Source organism: Pagrus major, chromosome 20 (genome assembly GCF_040436345.1).
Source record: "Pagrus major chromosome 20, Pma_NU_1.0".
Lineage (NCBI taxonomy): Eukaryota > Metazoa > Chordata > Actinopteri > Spariformes > Sparidae > Pagrus > Pagrus major.
The window spans coordinates 21,539,880-21,556,847 of record NC_133234.1 but is presented as its reverse complement, the minus strand read 5'-3'; the positions used below and the strand labels follow the sequence as shown (position 1 = coordinate 21,556,847).

At 41.1% G+C, this 16,968-nt stretch overlaps 1 protein-coding gene across 1 annotated transcript; it reads left to right on the top strand.

Annotated features, from left to right (window-relative positions):
* The first annotated feature begins 3,485 nt into the window (after nucleotides 1–3,485).
* grnb (granulin b) lies at nucleotides 3,486–16,041 on the top strand. The gene is made up of 17 exons (XM_073489536.1): nucleotides 3,486–3,605; nucleotides 3,913–3,992; nucleotides 6,999–7,139; nucleotides 7,629–7,769; nucleotides 8,085–8,198; nucleotides 8,913–9,054; nucleotides 9,219–9,328; nucleotides 9,532–9,661; nucleotides 9,743–9,834; nucleotides 9,996–10,146; nucleotides 11,004–11,101; nucleotides 11,490–11,723; nucleotides 12,452–12,688; nucleotides 13,474–13,737; nucleotides 13,814–14,047; nucleotides 14,734–14,991; nucleotides 15,373–16,041. The coding sequence occupies exons 2-17, from the start codon at nucleotides 3,990–3,992 to the stop codon at nucleotides 15,517–15,519; spliced, it is 2,496 nt and encodes an 831-aa protein (XP_073345637.1). The 5' UTR covers nucleotides 3,486–3,605; nucleotides 3,913–3,989; the 3' UTR covers nucleotides 15,520–16,041.
* Nucleotides 16,042–16,968: the final 927 nt, after the last annotated feature.

Below are 16,968 nucleotides of genomic sequence, written 5' to 3'. Positions count from 1 at the left end.
GACATCAGAAAAAATGATATTCTTAAATCTAAAAATATGTGTATTATGTCTGTGTGTCCCCGAGATCCCAAATTAATTTAAGAAGACGTTAATTACAACTTTTTTCAAGCTGAAGTCTTCACTGTAGCTGCTAAGCTAAAACATTAGCTCGTGCACCTCGTCTGAAGTGGGTGCACAAACTTGACAGCATGTTGAGGGTTTAATTTATGTATTCAAATTAATTTGGGATCTGGGAGCTTCCAGAGACTTGGATTACGCCCAAGAACCCAAATTAACTTGAAAAGACAAAAAAAAAACACCATTGAGGCACGGTCGAGCTCGTGCGCCCATCTGCTTATTTGCTTTTAGCTTAGCAGCTACAGTGAAGGTTTCAGCTTTAAAAAAGGGTGTAAATAACATCTTTTTAAATCAATTTGGGATCTCGAAGCTTCTGGAGACAGAATGGATGGATGCACAAGTTTGTAGATTAAAAAAATAACATGTTTTAACAGCAATTTTGGATCTCAGGGCTTTTATGAGACTCGTTTTTTTGTTTTTTTAATGTAAAACAAGTCTCCATCTACTTCAGTTGTTTAGGAGAAAGCTGCAGCACAGTTTTGCTGTGAACCTCCAGAAATGTTTTGCTGACTACGAAACCTCACCTGACTTTCCGTCAGCATTGGAGTGACGAGATAAAGACTGAATTCTCACTTTCAGGCGAACTGTTCCTTTAAGTCTTTCTGTCATCCTTTCTGTCATCAGTGATCTACACTTCTGCCAAAATTTTTCGCATTTCTGCCTTTTTCTCCTGTCGTCGGCCGACAAAGTTGTGTAAATAGATTCCCAGACGTTCGAAAGACCATTTGGTAAAGATAGGTTGCATGCATACAACATGAATGTATGAAATAAAACCGAAGGCACCAAAACGCCCCCCCCACAGTTCTTCGGGCTCCTGCGTAGACAACCCAGCCAATCGCCAAGAAAAAGTCTAAACAGATCATCACTTTACTTGAAGACTTCCTGTTTAACATTGAGATCTAGTGAGGGTTGTTTGTAGACAGGGCCTGTACCACTTCTTCTCCTGTAAGTGCCTTCTTTCACGTAGGATCGAGTGATAGGCATGCAGGTCCCTTTTTAACATGCAGTTAATCGCCACCTAAACCGAGCTGTCGACGTCGGCGGGCACTGATAAGCACACTGCATCGTGGTAACAGCGACACGCGTCACTCTGGGGAGCATGCCTGCCAAAACCTGACAACTTTTTTCTTGCGGCTGTGACGTCCTTGAATATCTTGATTTCTTGTATCTATCCTCTTTTTCACCAAACTTGTAAATGGTATGATGAACTATATGAGATTTTATGTGTATACGATGTGCATGTAACATGTAGAATAGGGTGTTTTTAAACGGAAACCTTTTTTGAAAACGATTCCAGGATGTTTGGCACAAAATGTGATGCGCTGACGCATTGAGTTGTGTTGCCAAATGAACTTGGTTATTATGAAGATACACTGACTTTTTCTTTCCCTTAATCCAGTTCTAACAACATTCACTTCCGGTCGTAAATGTTTACAACGATAACATACTGACCAACACGCTCACGCTGATACTAGCATCACCACTGCCTCTGACGCATCCACAACTGTGAACTCAATTATGTCATCTCGCAGATTCGTGAACGTTTAGGAAAAAACCTGAAGAGGTTTTAATGTTTTCTGTATTTTTTTCGCAGAGTTGATTATGAAGTGAAAATCTTGAAGGCTGTACAAAAATCACGCTGACTTGTTGGTCCTTTTCACCATTTTGCTTGCTGTTCATAAGCCTGTGTCGGTCGCCTACAGCTCTTACTGAAAATGTGATGTTACTGAAAGAAATGAAACGATTCCTGCTGAACTGTCGCGTCCTCTGCTGTAAATGTACGTTATTTTGGACCAGATATGGAATTAATTGAGTTGTGCAATCGTGGCTTTCCTTGCTTGTTTTTGTTTCAGAAAATCTGTTTTTCTCGGTAGATTTTGTGAACTTGTGTTTGGACGGAGAGTATTTGCACGGGAACTGAATCCCCGAGTGGACACGTGAATCGCTCTGTTGGGTTTTTGATGGTTACAAATACGTGTGAGGGCGAGGGAGGATTGAACTGTAGGCCTTCATCCTGTGCAGTAAATCATTTGCTTCATAAAACCTGGTCAGTTGTTTGTAAACTGTAAATTGATTCTTTCTGTACATGAGACAAACTAGAAATAAATTTGTTCCCACGGTCAGTCGGCGTCTGTGATTTTATTTTGAGGTACAGAACAGCTGAAGGACGAAGTAAAGACATAACAAACATTTACATAAACAATCAACAGCTGAGCATTTATAGGGAATTTAACTATTTATATTTTCAGGCACGTTTTATATCAACAAGATAAATGACAGTATTGAACAGAAGACTTTGCACCATAATAGAGAATGATTACATCAGAACATTAGATGGAAACAAAGGAAAAGTCAATCTAGTTCAGAGGTTTGTCTTTCATATAATCAATATGAGGTTGCCAGGTTCTCATTTTTCACTCTTTCTCAACCAACAGGTATCAGTTTGTGGCATCAAATCGATTTTTGAAATCCACTCCCAACACGTGGAGAGTCCTTTAAATTCTTTGGTAGCATTTTAAAAAGCATCAAGCTCATCAGGCAAACAAAAAACAAAAAATAAACTTTATATACTATAATAAAATTATAAAATTTGAAAGTATGTAAAACACATTATACTGCAGCTTATTCATATTCGATATACACATTTTTAAGCAGTAAATAGCGAGAATTTTCACGTGTAGATTATGTAACAATCAGAGTTTTAAATTCAAAAGATTATTTGTGTCTCTTCATTCACTACCACTCAAAGTTTTTCAGAAATAAGGTCCCATGAGGGAAGCCTGAAGTGTCGTGACTTCGGCTCTCTATTGCATTTTCCAGCAAATCCGAGAAGGTTTTCTATGAAAGAAGTAGGATCATTTTCTCAACACTAAAAGGAACATTTCCTCCCTCAGTTTATTTGAAAAATAATCAAAGATTCAAGATTCAAAACCACCAAATTTGAGGACAGATGAGCTTTCACTTGAGGACAGGTCATCAGAATCAGAATCAGCTTTATTGGCCAAGTACGTGTGCACAGACAATGAATGCTCAGTGTACAGGGGACAGCTTTTAAACATTAAATCTAAAAAGAAAATAAGAAATTGAAAAATTAAGACTAATATGTGCAGGGAAAAAAATAGTGCCGTTGTAAGGAGTGCAGAATTTACATTAAAAACAGTATTTACATTAAAAACAGCATTTTATTTCATGGATATTTAATGTTGTACAGAAATAAACACATGCACTCTGTCAGCTGTAAATGTACACGTTCACTTGTGTGTTCATGTTGATGTGCTGTGTGGCTGCTTGTCAGCTCGCTTTGAGTGTAATGTCCCTTTAATTTCAGGCTGCAGGGTCACATGTGAGCTGTGTCATGTGATTGTGGGACAGTTGAGTGAAACACAGCCTCACAGTGCCGCTTTGTGCTCTGAATGTTTGCGAAGCGGCGGAAAAACAACCACAATTCATGCGACGAGCTGGACCGAACTTGCACCAGAACCCGCCAGGTGAGACGAGCGCGTCTGTTTTTCCCCCACGAAGAAGAAACGCTTCCGCTTTGAGTCATTCAACACCGGCTAGCTTCTAGCGTTAGCCACCTAGCATGCTAAAGCTAACATGACTTGTTTTTCTGTGGATGAGCTCATCTCGTCCTGACGTTAGCTGGCTCGTTAATTTCACTTGTCGTCGGCGGAAAAAGTTGGTTTAATCTCGTGTCAACCTTTCTCATGTTTGTACACGTCAAGTATTATATTTCTTCTCGTTATTTCTCAGTGTTTTTACGCGGTGGCTAATGTTATTTCTGTTGTTTTTCAGGTTGTAAGAGGAGCATGCAGCTCTGTGCCTTTTGTTAACTGAACTCAGTCTGTCTGCCTTCAAGTCACCTGCTGATAATGGTAAATATATCCAACAAATATCCTCATATTTCTGTTCATTTTTTAACATGTAAGGGTTGAATTGGTAAGCAAAAAAACAACACCCCTTAAGCTGGGAGAAATGTATGACTGCAGGACATTTTACAGCTGATTTTAGCTAATATTTTGTCAAATAATGGACTTTTTAAGCTCTAGAGCTGCAATGAACAGTCCATTTATATATTAGTTGATTGAAAGAAAAGTTATGATGACTGCTAGGGGTGTAAATCGCAAGTTTCATCACGATACAGTATAATATCGATTCCTTGGACAACGATACGATATTTGCCGATATCACAAAGTCTGCCCCGATACGATATCGATTCGATACAGAGGCCTGCGATCGATATGAGACGATGTCATATGTCCATTTAACAAAATCTGTTTCTTTTAATAGAAAAACAGTAATGTTTATAAAGGAGTTGAGCGTGGACGAAAAACGGTGACACAGAAGTGCCATGAGAATTTCAAAATAAAGGCGTATCTTAACAATGGCGGTGATATGAATCGATGTTTTCACTTTGCATCGATGCTATTGAATCGATATATCGATCCGGATCGATCATATCATTACACCCCTAATGACTGTTAATCTTTTTAGTAATATTTCATGCAAAAATGTCAAACATTGTCTCGTCTAGCTTCTTAAATGTGAGAATTTGTGCTTTTTTTTGTCATTTATGACAGTGGATGAAGAGTGTTTGTGTTTTTGGATGGTTGGTTTGACAAAAGATCACTTTAGGCTCTGGGAAATTGTGATGAGCTTTTTTCACTATTTATTAATCTAAACAGAGAAATGCAGCATAAAGCAGTGAATTCCCACGTCTGAGATGCTGAACCTGTGAATATTTGGCATTTTTTGATCGATACTTGATTTTTGAGGCTGAAGGAAAAAAAATATGTAACGGTGGCAGGATATCGTAAAGTTTAACAATAGATGTTACAATCTAAAATGACATCAGTCCTGTGGAACAGCAAACTTTACTGGGAAATTAAGAATTATAATTGACCACAAGCCTCCTTTTCTGCATTTGAATCTCCAAAAAACTGTTTTCGTAACGGTGCATTTACTGCGGATATGGACGATGGCCAATATCAGCTGATAAAGCAGCCGACCGGGCTCTAGTTAAAATAATCTGCAGTCTAATTGATGAAAATAATCATTAGTTGCAGCTTGAGTGTATCCTGACCCTGCTGAGTCTGTAAAAACTCTGCTGTAGCTTCGTAACTCTGTAAATGATTGTAGGAATTCAGGTTAACACAAAAAACAAACTCTAAAGCTCGCTGCTGGTGTGATTATTTACAGCATTCCTGTAACACTCTGACATACATAAAGGGTAAATTAACACACATTTCCATCCAGATACTAATCCGATTAGGCCAGTGTGTGTCTGTGTGAGGTTATTTCTGTCTTTCTTTATATTAAGTGCTGTGATGCTGGTTCACAGAGCTGAAACGATTTGGCAAATAATCAATTAGACAACTGACAGATCTGAAGTAGGGCTGCGTAGTTAATGGAAAGCTTACAAAATAGCAATATGTCCAAGTGCAATATCCAAATCGCAGAAGCTGCAGTTTTTTGGCTAAAATTAAAATGTGTGACAAACAGCATTTTACTGTAGTGCTGTCAAAAATAATCATAATATGAACTTTTGACCAGTCTTAATGTACGACTATTATGAAAAATATCTAATATTTGCTCCTTCCAGCTTATCCTGTTTGTGGATTGGCTGCTTTTATCTGTTTAATATCACAGTAAACTGTAGAGCTGCATTTATTGATTGGTAAATGGATAAATTGTCAACTATTAAATTATGGCCAACTATTTCAATAACCAATGAAGCGGTTCAAGTTCGTTTTTTTTTTGTTTTTTTTTTAAGAACAAAAAAGTCAAAATTCTGATTCCAGCTTCTTAAATATGAATATTTTCTGCTTTCTTTCCTCCTCTATGACAAATTAAGACATTTGAGGTAACACTGATTACACATAACAAATTTTCAGACATTTTATAGACCAAACAGCTAATCGATTAATACAGAAAGTAATCAACAGATTAATTGACAATGAAAATCATATGTAGTTGCAGCCCTAGTGAATAGAATATATTTGGGTTTTGGACTGTTGATGAGACAAAACAAGACACTTTGAAGACATCATCATGGTCTGTGGGACACTGTGATGGACATTTTTTTATGTGTGTGCTATTTTTCGCTTTTATTTGTCACACATGCAGCTGTGTAGATAAACTTTATCAGTCACCACATTTTTGCAGCCTTATGTGTGTGTTGAAGTTGGCTGATAACTCAGCATATGTGCAGTTTTTGCTCATACAAGATGAAGAAATGAGTTAAAAAGTCACATGTATCTTCCTTTATTGCCAGATAACTTTTTAGTTTTCTTGAATTTCTGTTTGTTCCACATGATTAATCAGTACTTATTAAACACCGTGTACTGACTCAACAACTCTACTAGAGCTCTAACAGTTGGTCAGCAAACAAAAAATTAACAGGCAGCTATTTTTAGATAAAGAAATTACTTGTTTCATTTGTTTATCAAGCAAAAATGCAAAAAAATTGGTTCCAACTTCCCAAAAGTTGCTGGAGAAACCACAGCTCCAACAGTACATTCATTAAATCTGATGATTTTTCACGTTCTGTTCCTGTTGTTTCCGGCATTAAATTCCTCAGATACGAGTGCTACACTTGTATGAAAGGGACGTGAACTTTACAACAAAGATCTGGATGGTTTAGTGTTGAAATCCTGTTATCAGTTGAAATGTTTTCTGAGCAGCTGAACCTTTTTTTTGTTATCTTCGTTTTTTCTTCTCCACGGGGATTTTCTCACAACCCGAAAGAAATACAGAAACCAAGAAGATTAGAATTGGTTGGCAAAAGTTCAGGATCTTTTGTGTTTTATCAGACTGAATCATACCTTCACTGCTGACTCTCCTCCTTTTTCCTCTCTCCTCTCCTCTCTCTCTGTCTTCAGACTCTGCAGATGTGGATCTTGTGTCTGTCTCTGTTGGGCCTCAGCACAGCGCTCGTGTGTCCTGATGGAGGCATGTGTGAGGACAAAAACACCTGCTGTAAGAACAATGTGGGAGGATACGGATGCTGTCCACTGCCACATGTAAGTCACCGTTAAGTTATCTGCCTCCACAAACACTAATACAAATACATCGCCACGAACGGCAAAATCGTCTGAGTATGCTGCTGTTGCTGGAGATTTTGCTGATTATGCTGAAGCATTTTAAATTAGGAGTGTTATGCTGGTCATACCTTTATTTAGAGGGATTGCAGGATATGTTCTTTCATGTTTGTCGTTTCTTTTTATCTTGTACTCTGCTGCAAAGCCAAGTGCCCTTAAGGGACAAACTCAACTAAAGCTGTCAAATAAAGCCTCATTTCCACTGAGCAGTCCAGTTCGGTTCAGTTCAGTTCTGACAGGGTGAAAGTTGACATCAGATCACAGCAGTTTCTTTCCTCCTTTTTTCTTTTTATCAAACTTTCAGCATCAGAATTTCATGATGTCTTAGAAGCTGAAGTTCATTCTACACATCTTTACTGCTTCTCTGTGTTTGTAGTGTGGTTCAGTAAACCTTTGTCATCTCATCTGCAGGCTGAGTGTTGTTCAGACCACCTCCACTGCTGCTATGAGGGGACGATCTGTGATCTCGTCCACTCCAAATGTGTTAATAAGACCGTCTCTCTGCCCTGGATGAGACGACTTCCTACCAAACCAGTCTCACTCATCCCTCAGGTGATATATCAAGTAGAGGATGTGTTGTTGTTTTATTCTTTTTTTTAACTGTCTCTTCTGAGATCATTAGACGTTTGGGCTGTTCCTCAGAAGATTGTAGCTCTGACAGCATATTAAGGGCTAAAAGACTTCATTTTAAACAGTTTTTTTATGTGTGAATGTAGTTTTGTAATACATTTTATTTGTGGGAAGGAAAGCTCCAAACTTCTGAGAACTGTTTCTACAACTGAATACGACTCAATCCTGCCATTGACGTGCCGCTTTTTTGTTTTCCTGTCATTGATATGCGTGGGCTGTGATGTGTGATGGCTCCAGCTCGAGCAGAGAGTGAAGGCAGTCATTTGTCCGGATCAGGAGTCTGAGTGTCCGGATGACACCACCTGCTGCCAGCTTCTCGACGGCTCCTGGGGCTGCTGTCCGTTAGTTAAGGTGATATACATCAGCTCACATTTGACAACACTGAAACTGCAAAAACCCGAAGCACTTCACACATACAGTCCATCCCTCTTGCCAAGAATGTTGGTAAAAAACATCCATGTTTTCTGTTTTATTCCTGTCTTTATAGCTGAAGTAACGAGTGGATTAGCCATCCTTTTTAAATCACATTGTAAAGTCCACTTGCTGTCATGGTGACATGTGACGAATGCAGCTCGTTTTGAATCAGTTTCACAGATGGTTAACATTGCTAATTTGCTTTCATCTCTGCTCTCCGGGACCAGTCTGAACTCTGCTCTCTGACCCGCACTAGCATGTCATTTGGTAGCGCCTTATGACCTTGTGAAGACCTCTACTTGAAATACCAGCTGATCATTTTGTTTTCTTCCGACTTTAAGCTTGAATTCAAATCTACCAACTGGCTTCAGCTCAATCTGTTCCATATCTGGGTTGGTCATAGAGAATAAATGGTCATGGTGAAGAGAGACATTTATCTTGATAGTAAAACATGTTCGACAACTATCTATCAGGAAAAAAAACCCAATGTTTTTGCAGAAGTCATATATCGGGTAACCCTGTTTGTCATTTGTAATCCTCCTCCACTGACAGCGTTCAACTCAGTCATCTGTACTTTTCCATTATCCTCAGGAAACCGTCCTTGACTGAAGAGTGTTCCTGACTGTCTGAATGATTTTCTTCTCTCTGCAGGCGGTTTGTTGTGAGGATAAGCTCCATTGTTGCCCCGAGGGAACAAAGTGTGATATTGCTCACTCAAGATGTGTGTCAGCCTCACTTCAGTTCTTCCCCATGCTGCAGAAACTGCCGGCCAGACGGAGGGAGAGTTTTCCAGGTGGGGGCTTTCTCATGTAAATAAACACCGTCCGGTTTAATGGGCATGTACTCATGTCAGGCCAAAGGTCTAATTGAAAAGTCCCTGAAATCTGTCTACATCTCTATGCTGATGATACTGTTATAACAGTGCATGACCGTTTTTATTTCTTTATCCTTCTGTAGTGTCTACAGTCGGTTCAGTGACTTGTCCTGGTGGAAAAAGCAGCTGCCCAGATGGTTTTACATGTTGTGAGCTAACTGGTGGAGACTACGGCTGCTGCCCTTATCCTGAGGTACATACGACTCTGCTGCAAATGTATTAATCACCATCATTTTAGATAATCAGCTTTTTCAGTCATGCCAAATATTCCCTGGTTCAGCCACTCAAATGTGAGGATTAGCTGCTGCTGTGTTTTATGTACTGAATGTGCCTGGAAAGACTTTTTTCACTGTACACATTACTTTTCTTTGAAGTATGATATTTAATCCTTTGCAGGCCATGTGCTGCAGCGATCATATCCACTGTTGTCCCTCCAACACAATATGTGACCTGGAACATGGAGTCTGTAAGTCTGGTGAGACACAACTGCCTCTGCTGAAGAAGATCGCTGCTGTACCCAATGACGGTAAACAGTAAACTGATATGAAGTGTTCGCACAGATAAAAGTCAGAAACAAGCGTTGATCATGTGTCTGTTCTGATTTCAGTTGAGTGTCCAGATAAGAAGTCGGCGTGTCCTGATCAGACAACGTGCTGCCAGATGACCAACGGATCATACGGCTGCTGTCCGATGCCTGATGTGAGTAACCTGAACTAACCTAGAGAATAGATGTTACTGAACAAACCAAACCCGGTCAGAGCTGAGCGAGACCTAAAAAAATAAATCTTTGGCTCTGTACTGGAATCAAATTGGAGCTGAGAAGCATAAATTCATCCTTTCTGTATATTCTTCTCTTCCAGGCTGTCTGTTGTTCAGATCACATCCACTGCTGCCCCTCAGGCACCCAGTGCGACCTCGTCCACAGCACCTGTGCGTCGGACCAGACAGAGGCCAGTCTGGCTGTTAAGATCCCTGCTGCTGCGACAAAGCTGTTGACAGCAAAGAGCAAAGGTCAGACCGTCACAGACATTCCTGATCAAACTCAAAGAGTGATGACCGATCCAAAACATTTCTGAGTGTAGAAACATGACTGAGATATTTTTGAACACTTGATAAGTTATTTGATATCAGTTATTTGTATAGCACCAAATCAGAACAAAAATTATCTCATGACACTTTCCAATTGAAGCGGGTCTACTCTTATATTATATTATACTCTTTAATAATATGTAGATTTGCTTAGAGATATGTTTAGTTTTAGGTCCTACATTGGTATTTTATTAGCACATGACTTATTGTGATGTCATTTATTGGAGTATCTATAATCTGTACAACCTTAGCTAAATGGTTATGTTTCGCTGAGTGGAAATGTGTTTGATAGTTTCATCCGATGGTTTCACTTTCATCTGCATTTATCTGTGTTTCCTATCCCTGAAATCTGTGCAATTTTGCTGCAAGGCTGTAAAAACCAATAAACCATAATGACTAATAAAAAATATTTAAACTGTGTCATTAAAAATTGATGTGCGTCCCTATTCCTGGCATCACTTCACTGCGCCGTCGCACTTTGTTGCCACATTTTCCACCCCAAGTAGCGTAACATGATGAAGTCCTCACAAGCCTACAACATGATGACAAGAAAGACAGAACATTTAGCTTCGTGCTGCAAAAAGAATGAATACCCTCGTTTTTATTTTAGATATAATTAAACAGGATCGTGCTAACAGCGATCTCTCACAGCCAGTTCGAGGCTTTCTGTCATGAGTCGAACAATGTTGCAGGAGTCCAGAGTTAAATCTGTCAAATACTCTTTTAGATAAAGTTTGCTCACATGTACACCGATTAAAAAGTTCCTGTTTGTCTTTCAGTCCGTGCTGTTCCCTGTAACGGCTCTGTGGCCTGCGCCGACGGAAGCACCTGTTGTAAAACGCCAGGGGGAGAATGGGCCTGTTGTCCGCTGCCAAAGGTACCGACATACTGAAACTACTGACTCACACATGCAGACTATGTTCAACTGTCCGTCCAGCTGCACAGAATTATTTCACACTTTCTCGGATCATGATTCATCTCCGGTCTGCAGAGTTCAACAAACAGCTCCTCCTCTGACAGACTTGTCTAATCTTGGTTTGGTTTTGTTGCAACAGTCGTGTGTAGAAATGAGTCAATATGATTAAAGCCAAGTCTGTTCAGTCTGGGCACGTTTTCAAGTTTCATTGTCCATTAGTGGAGGTCGGTATGGAGGAGGAGGTGGAGGGTTTCCTGCACAGACAGACGTTATATTTACATTGTTAGTTGCAAAATTGTGCAGGATTGTGTATCATAACTACATCTTGACTTTTCCTCCTCCCTGTAAGGCCGTGTGTTGTGAGGACCACCTTCACTGCTGTCCCCACGACACCGTCTGTAACCTGGAAGCCTCCACGTGTGATGATCCCTCAGGCAGAGCTTTGATTCCCTGGCTCAGTAAAGTGCCCGCCTTCCCTTTACTGACCGATAACAGCAAGTGCGATAAATCTACGTCGTGTCCTGGAAAATCCACCTGCTGCAAGACGGAGAGTGGAGACTGGGCCTGCTGTCCTCTGCCACAGGTAAACTGGAGCGATGAGACTGGCAGCGTGTTATGAGGAGATTCTGGGCTGGTTTTTAAAGTCCATTTCCTAGCATGACATGACTGCCCCACTTTTTCTTTAAGGCTCCCTGTCTAGTTTTTTCTCTCATGTGTAATCTTTCATTCAACTCGCATACATCTCCTGCTGTATATACTATATGTTGGGAAGTTATTATCTATATCTGTGGCCAGTAATCAGATCTCGCCTGGTCTCAGACCTCTGAATCACCACTCAGACCCGTGGCTTGTTGAGCTGTTCAGTGAGTTAAATGAAGTGGAACAAAATGGAAACTCACTGTTTCACTTTGAGATTTCAGGTTTCATTTTGGGCCTGTGGTGCTACAGTGGGCAGAGAAAATTAAATGAATCAATAAGTAAAAACAGCACAGTTTCTGTTCCTGTAATTCTAGTAATTTACTGCTGGTTCTGAGACAGTGATGTCTTTTGTGAGGACTGAGGTCGATGTGTATCCAGTCACATCATATCAGGCTCTAAAGGGAGAAATGTGCAAACATTGCAGCCGGTCTTAATCAGATTTAGAAGTAGTTTTTGAACTGCAACTCATATTTGGAATCATAAGAACAAGTTGATGAAAGTGAAACTCAAACTATTGCATTAAAAGGAAAACAACTGAACAGCTGCACATTAATGTTTTTGCACATCTTAAATACTTTACAGTTAACAGTCTTTATTCTGGGTGTCTTTCAGGCTGTGTGCTGTGACGACCACGTCCACTGCTGCCCTCACGATACAGTCTGTAACCTGGAGGCTGAAACCTGTGACGACCCGTTCGGTTTCCTGCCGTCCGTCCGCTGGGTGGCGAAGGAGTCTGCTCTGACCTCGGAGATAAAGGATGAGAAATGTGACAAGCAGACGATGTGTCCAGGAGGAACCACCTGCTGTAAGAAGGACTCTGGACTGTGGGCTTGCTGCCCTCTACCTCAGGTCAGTATCTCCATCACACTGTAAGGGCAGAGAAATGGTCGCTTGTCGCCATAAGTTCCTGGAGAGAGTCAGTGAGGAACGAAATCAGCAAACATTACTTCCATAGATTTTTATCAGCGATGGTGGTTGTTTTGATTTAGGCACCTCCAGCAGCAGATATCACATACTGTGTGTTTAACTTCGGAATAATGTGTGAACGATTTCAGGTTGGGAAACTTTTTTTCCTCGTCGTACTGATTCTGCTGTCGTCAGAGGTGTGAATCATGCTGCATTCACTACTCTGACGGGCTTATTTTCCAAAAATGAGTGTGACTGAAACTCGTGGTCGTCATTCTTATTTATAGCGAACTGTGAAACAAAATGATTTCTCTGAAAACTACTGTAAACTGAAGGACTTATCATAAACCTACAGTATCATGAAATCACACAGGAGACTCGTGTGTCTGTGTTCAGGAAGAACACACCGGACATTTTTAAAAGACGGCTTTGAAATAAGTCTCCAAAGTGTGAAACAAACGGCTGTTCTTCCCACTTTCATCGCTGTTTGTGTTTCAATGACATGATAAAGAGATCAGAAACTTGACTGCATGATCACTGAATGACTGAAGGATCGAACAGATGTTTTTGGACAAAAGAGGTGCAAGAAAATGTCAGCAGTACATTCTTATCCTTCATCTTTTTGAGGTCATGTTGCATTAAATCTCTGACACCTGTTGAACTGAAAATCTGACATTTACAGGGATTTCAGGCGACATTAAAGAGCGTTTGGATCTTGTTGTTTCCAGGCTGTGTGCTGTAACGATCACGAGCACTGCTGTCCTAAAGGCTACAAGTGTAACGTGGCTGAACAGACCTGCGAGCAGCCCGGTGGTCTCAGCCTGCCCTGGCTGCAGAAGATCCCAGCCCTGCAGAAGGAGATTAGTCAGCCTGTTTCCGGTCCAAGTCGGCCGGCCAAGAACATGTGTGACGCCCAGACCAGCTGCCCCAAGGACACAACCTGCTGCTTCATGGACAGGACAAAGAAATGGGGCTGCTGCCCTCTGCCGAAGGTAAGTGATTGTTAAAACAGACACACGCTGACAAAGAAAGTGTGAGTGTTTTTGAGTTTCCTCTCCTGTTCTTCAGGCGGTGTGCTGTAAAGATGGAAACCACTGCTGCCCCAGCGGTCACACCTGTGAGCCTCACCGCTCCTCCTGCTCAAGGGGCCCTCATGTTATTCCCTGGTTCACCAAACTGAGCGCCATGACCGAGCCGGACACCGTCAACGACGTTAAATGTGACGACAAGAGCAGCTGCGCTTCAGGAACGACCTGCTGCAAACTGCAGACAGGAGAGTGGGGCTGCTGCCCGCTGGTCAAGGTCTGTACATCACTGACTTCACTTTATTTCATGTACGATCTTATAGGTTTCAGTAACTGTGAGAAAAGCTCAGGTGGATTTAAAAATTTATGAAAAAAGACATTTTAGAAAGTCCTGTCCTCCAATTTTTGATAAAAGTACTGATGGATATGCTTTTGTTAGCCAACTTATCCTTTGCTGTATGGAGCGATGTAGATTTCAGAGTTAAAGACCTGCACCTGAATGCACCATGAAGTCCCTCTGAGTGTATCAAACTCCAGCACAGACGGACGGCAGAGGAGAGAAGCAGAGATAAATCTACAGCGATAAACGAGACCCAAACATGACGAAGACGCTCAGCATAGTTTTTTATTAAATGACTTTTAGCACAAACTGTCTGTGGAGGAGATTTATCCACCACGTCTGTTACACATCTCACATTTATGTCTGATGTTAATATAAATTATTATAAGTTTGACTTCAGCAGTCGTTGATGTAAAACAAAAAATTCACCTCATTTGCTTTTTGTCTCTAAATCTCAACATTGGTGTTTGGTCCATTTTTAGAAACTGCGCAGAGGGCAGACTGACTTCAGACTCTGTTAACTGTTGAAATGCTTCAGCTGTGAACGAGCTGACGATGTAAAATGAGCGTAGCGACAGTATGAACAGATCGGATTAAAGATTCTCCTTCCGTCTCCTCTTCAGGCCGTTTGCTGTGCAGATCACGAGCACTGCTGTCCTCAGGGCTACACATGCAACATGCAGACGGGAACCTGCGAGAAGAAGGACCACGATGTTCTGATCCACACCCTCCCTCAGATTAAAGTGGTGCAGTCCGAGCCCAGGGACACCGAAGATGACATAGACATACCATGTGACAGCACGGGGGCGTTTCACTGCCCGGAGCGAGACACGTGCTGTAAGATCTCAGCCACAGAGTGGGCCTGCTGCCCCTCACCCCGGGTACGTCCACGCTCTCTCACATGAGCACTTCATGTTTGATCAGTTTCTCGTACAAATGATTGATTCGGTGATGTAATTCGAAATGGTTCCTCCTCAGGAATGTGGATAATGTGACCAGTGAACACGGTGTCACATGATCCAAAGCTTCTCTGTTTTCTGCCTCGATGAACACGCTGTGTGACACCGAGGTCACAGTCACCGTTTTATTCTGTTCTGTCATTCTTTCACACGTCTTGTGTTCTTCACGCGCCTGCAGGGAAACTAGGATACTATTTTAATTAACTATTAAGCACAATCAATATCTGGTCACATCCTGATCACAAACGCATTTAGAAGCATTTCCGAGCATCTCCGTCTAACTGCTGTGTTTCCTTCTGACAGGCCGTCTGCTGCTCCGACTCGAAGCACTGCTGTCCTGCAGGGTTCTCCTGTGACCTGAAGTCTGGAGGTTGCACTCAGCAGGACCAGCTGAGCTGGGACTCTTTGTTTGGGGACAGAAAGAAAGACTTTGTCCGACCTGGACTTTAATAAGGAGCACTTATCCTCTTCAGCCACCTTCAGCTCGTGTTGTCTACGGATAATAAGGGCTTTTCCCACTTCACGGAAGTGTATTTACAGTTTCAGCACTCCTGAGTATTTAAGGTCGAGACTTGGTGCAAGGCAGGAAAAAAAAACATGCACGCTACATTCATCTGTCATTGTAAAGAAGAAGAAGCACTCTGGTGAAGGAATTATTTCAACATGTGTTACCTTGAAGTGAAAAGAGTGTGCAGGAGTCTTTGATGTGTTGCATCCGGCAGAAAATATTTACCATTGTCACGCTCGTGGAAATAAGTTTGTGATTGAAACAACCAGGAAGGACTGCACAGATCTGCAGTTTGTCTCAAGAATAACGTTGGTTTAATTCTGTGTTTTTATTGTCGTCAACAAATTCAATGAAAAGACCAAAACCAACAATGAACAACGAGTCCATCTCGCAATATTTTCTGATTTCTCTGCTTGTCTCTCCTTCTCAACCCCAAGCCCAATGGTAAAAATACGAAAATCTTGGGGCCACATATACAAAATTATTAATTGATTGCAAAGCACCTGATCAGTACAGTCACTGGAAGATGAAGTTGGACATGTGGCTCCAGTCCGACTGTCCACATGTTTCAAAAAAGGCCCAATAATTTCCTTAAAAAGGCAGATTATTGTAGTTTTTATCAAACGTTACCTGAACGGGAGGAAGTGGAGCATTTGTTGGGAATTAACAATACTTGTCATAAGGATCGATCCTTGTTGGGTTTTGGTCTTTTTCATGATTTATTGACAATAAGAAGAACGGAGAATACCACAAACCGTCTTCTTTGTTTTTGTGTTTTCTGATCGTTACTGTTAGAAGTGGGTGATTTTTCTTGTGTTGGTCCATTTCTCTCTGAAAAAGAGGAACTTGAATTTATTTGCTGTCTCATTGTGGGCGACATTTGATAGGATTAACTCATCATACTTGACTTAAGGTGTTTCTGATGCTGCATTCAAAGATGTCCCGTGTCCACACTAATACGGATATTTGTCCTCCTCTGTTTTTTAAAAAACATTCCTGTCCACACCACTTTCGTTTTACAAGATACAAAACGTAAACACGAGACTGCAGAAACAATTACAAATGCTGAAACAGGCATGCCGGGCCAGTAGGTGGTGCTAAAGTCTACATCTCTGACACTTCAAATACCAGAGAAGAACAGTCTGAACGCGCGTAGAGCGCTATGGACTGCTCTCGTGAGCACGGGAAACACGACAGCATTTGAAAGCAGCATATAGAGAATAGCAGCGTTTCCTTGTTTAAGTCTTCACACGTACAAGTTGTTGACCGTTGATCTGCTGGTCTGTCTGTGGAAGTGATATAATGTAGTCTGTTTTGATTTTATTTAATCTTTGATTGTCCGTGATTTATTGCAAGGCCCAGAAATTAAAGGAACAGTTCACCCAAAAATG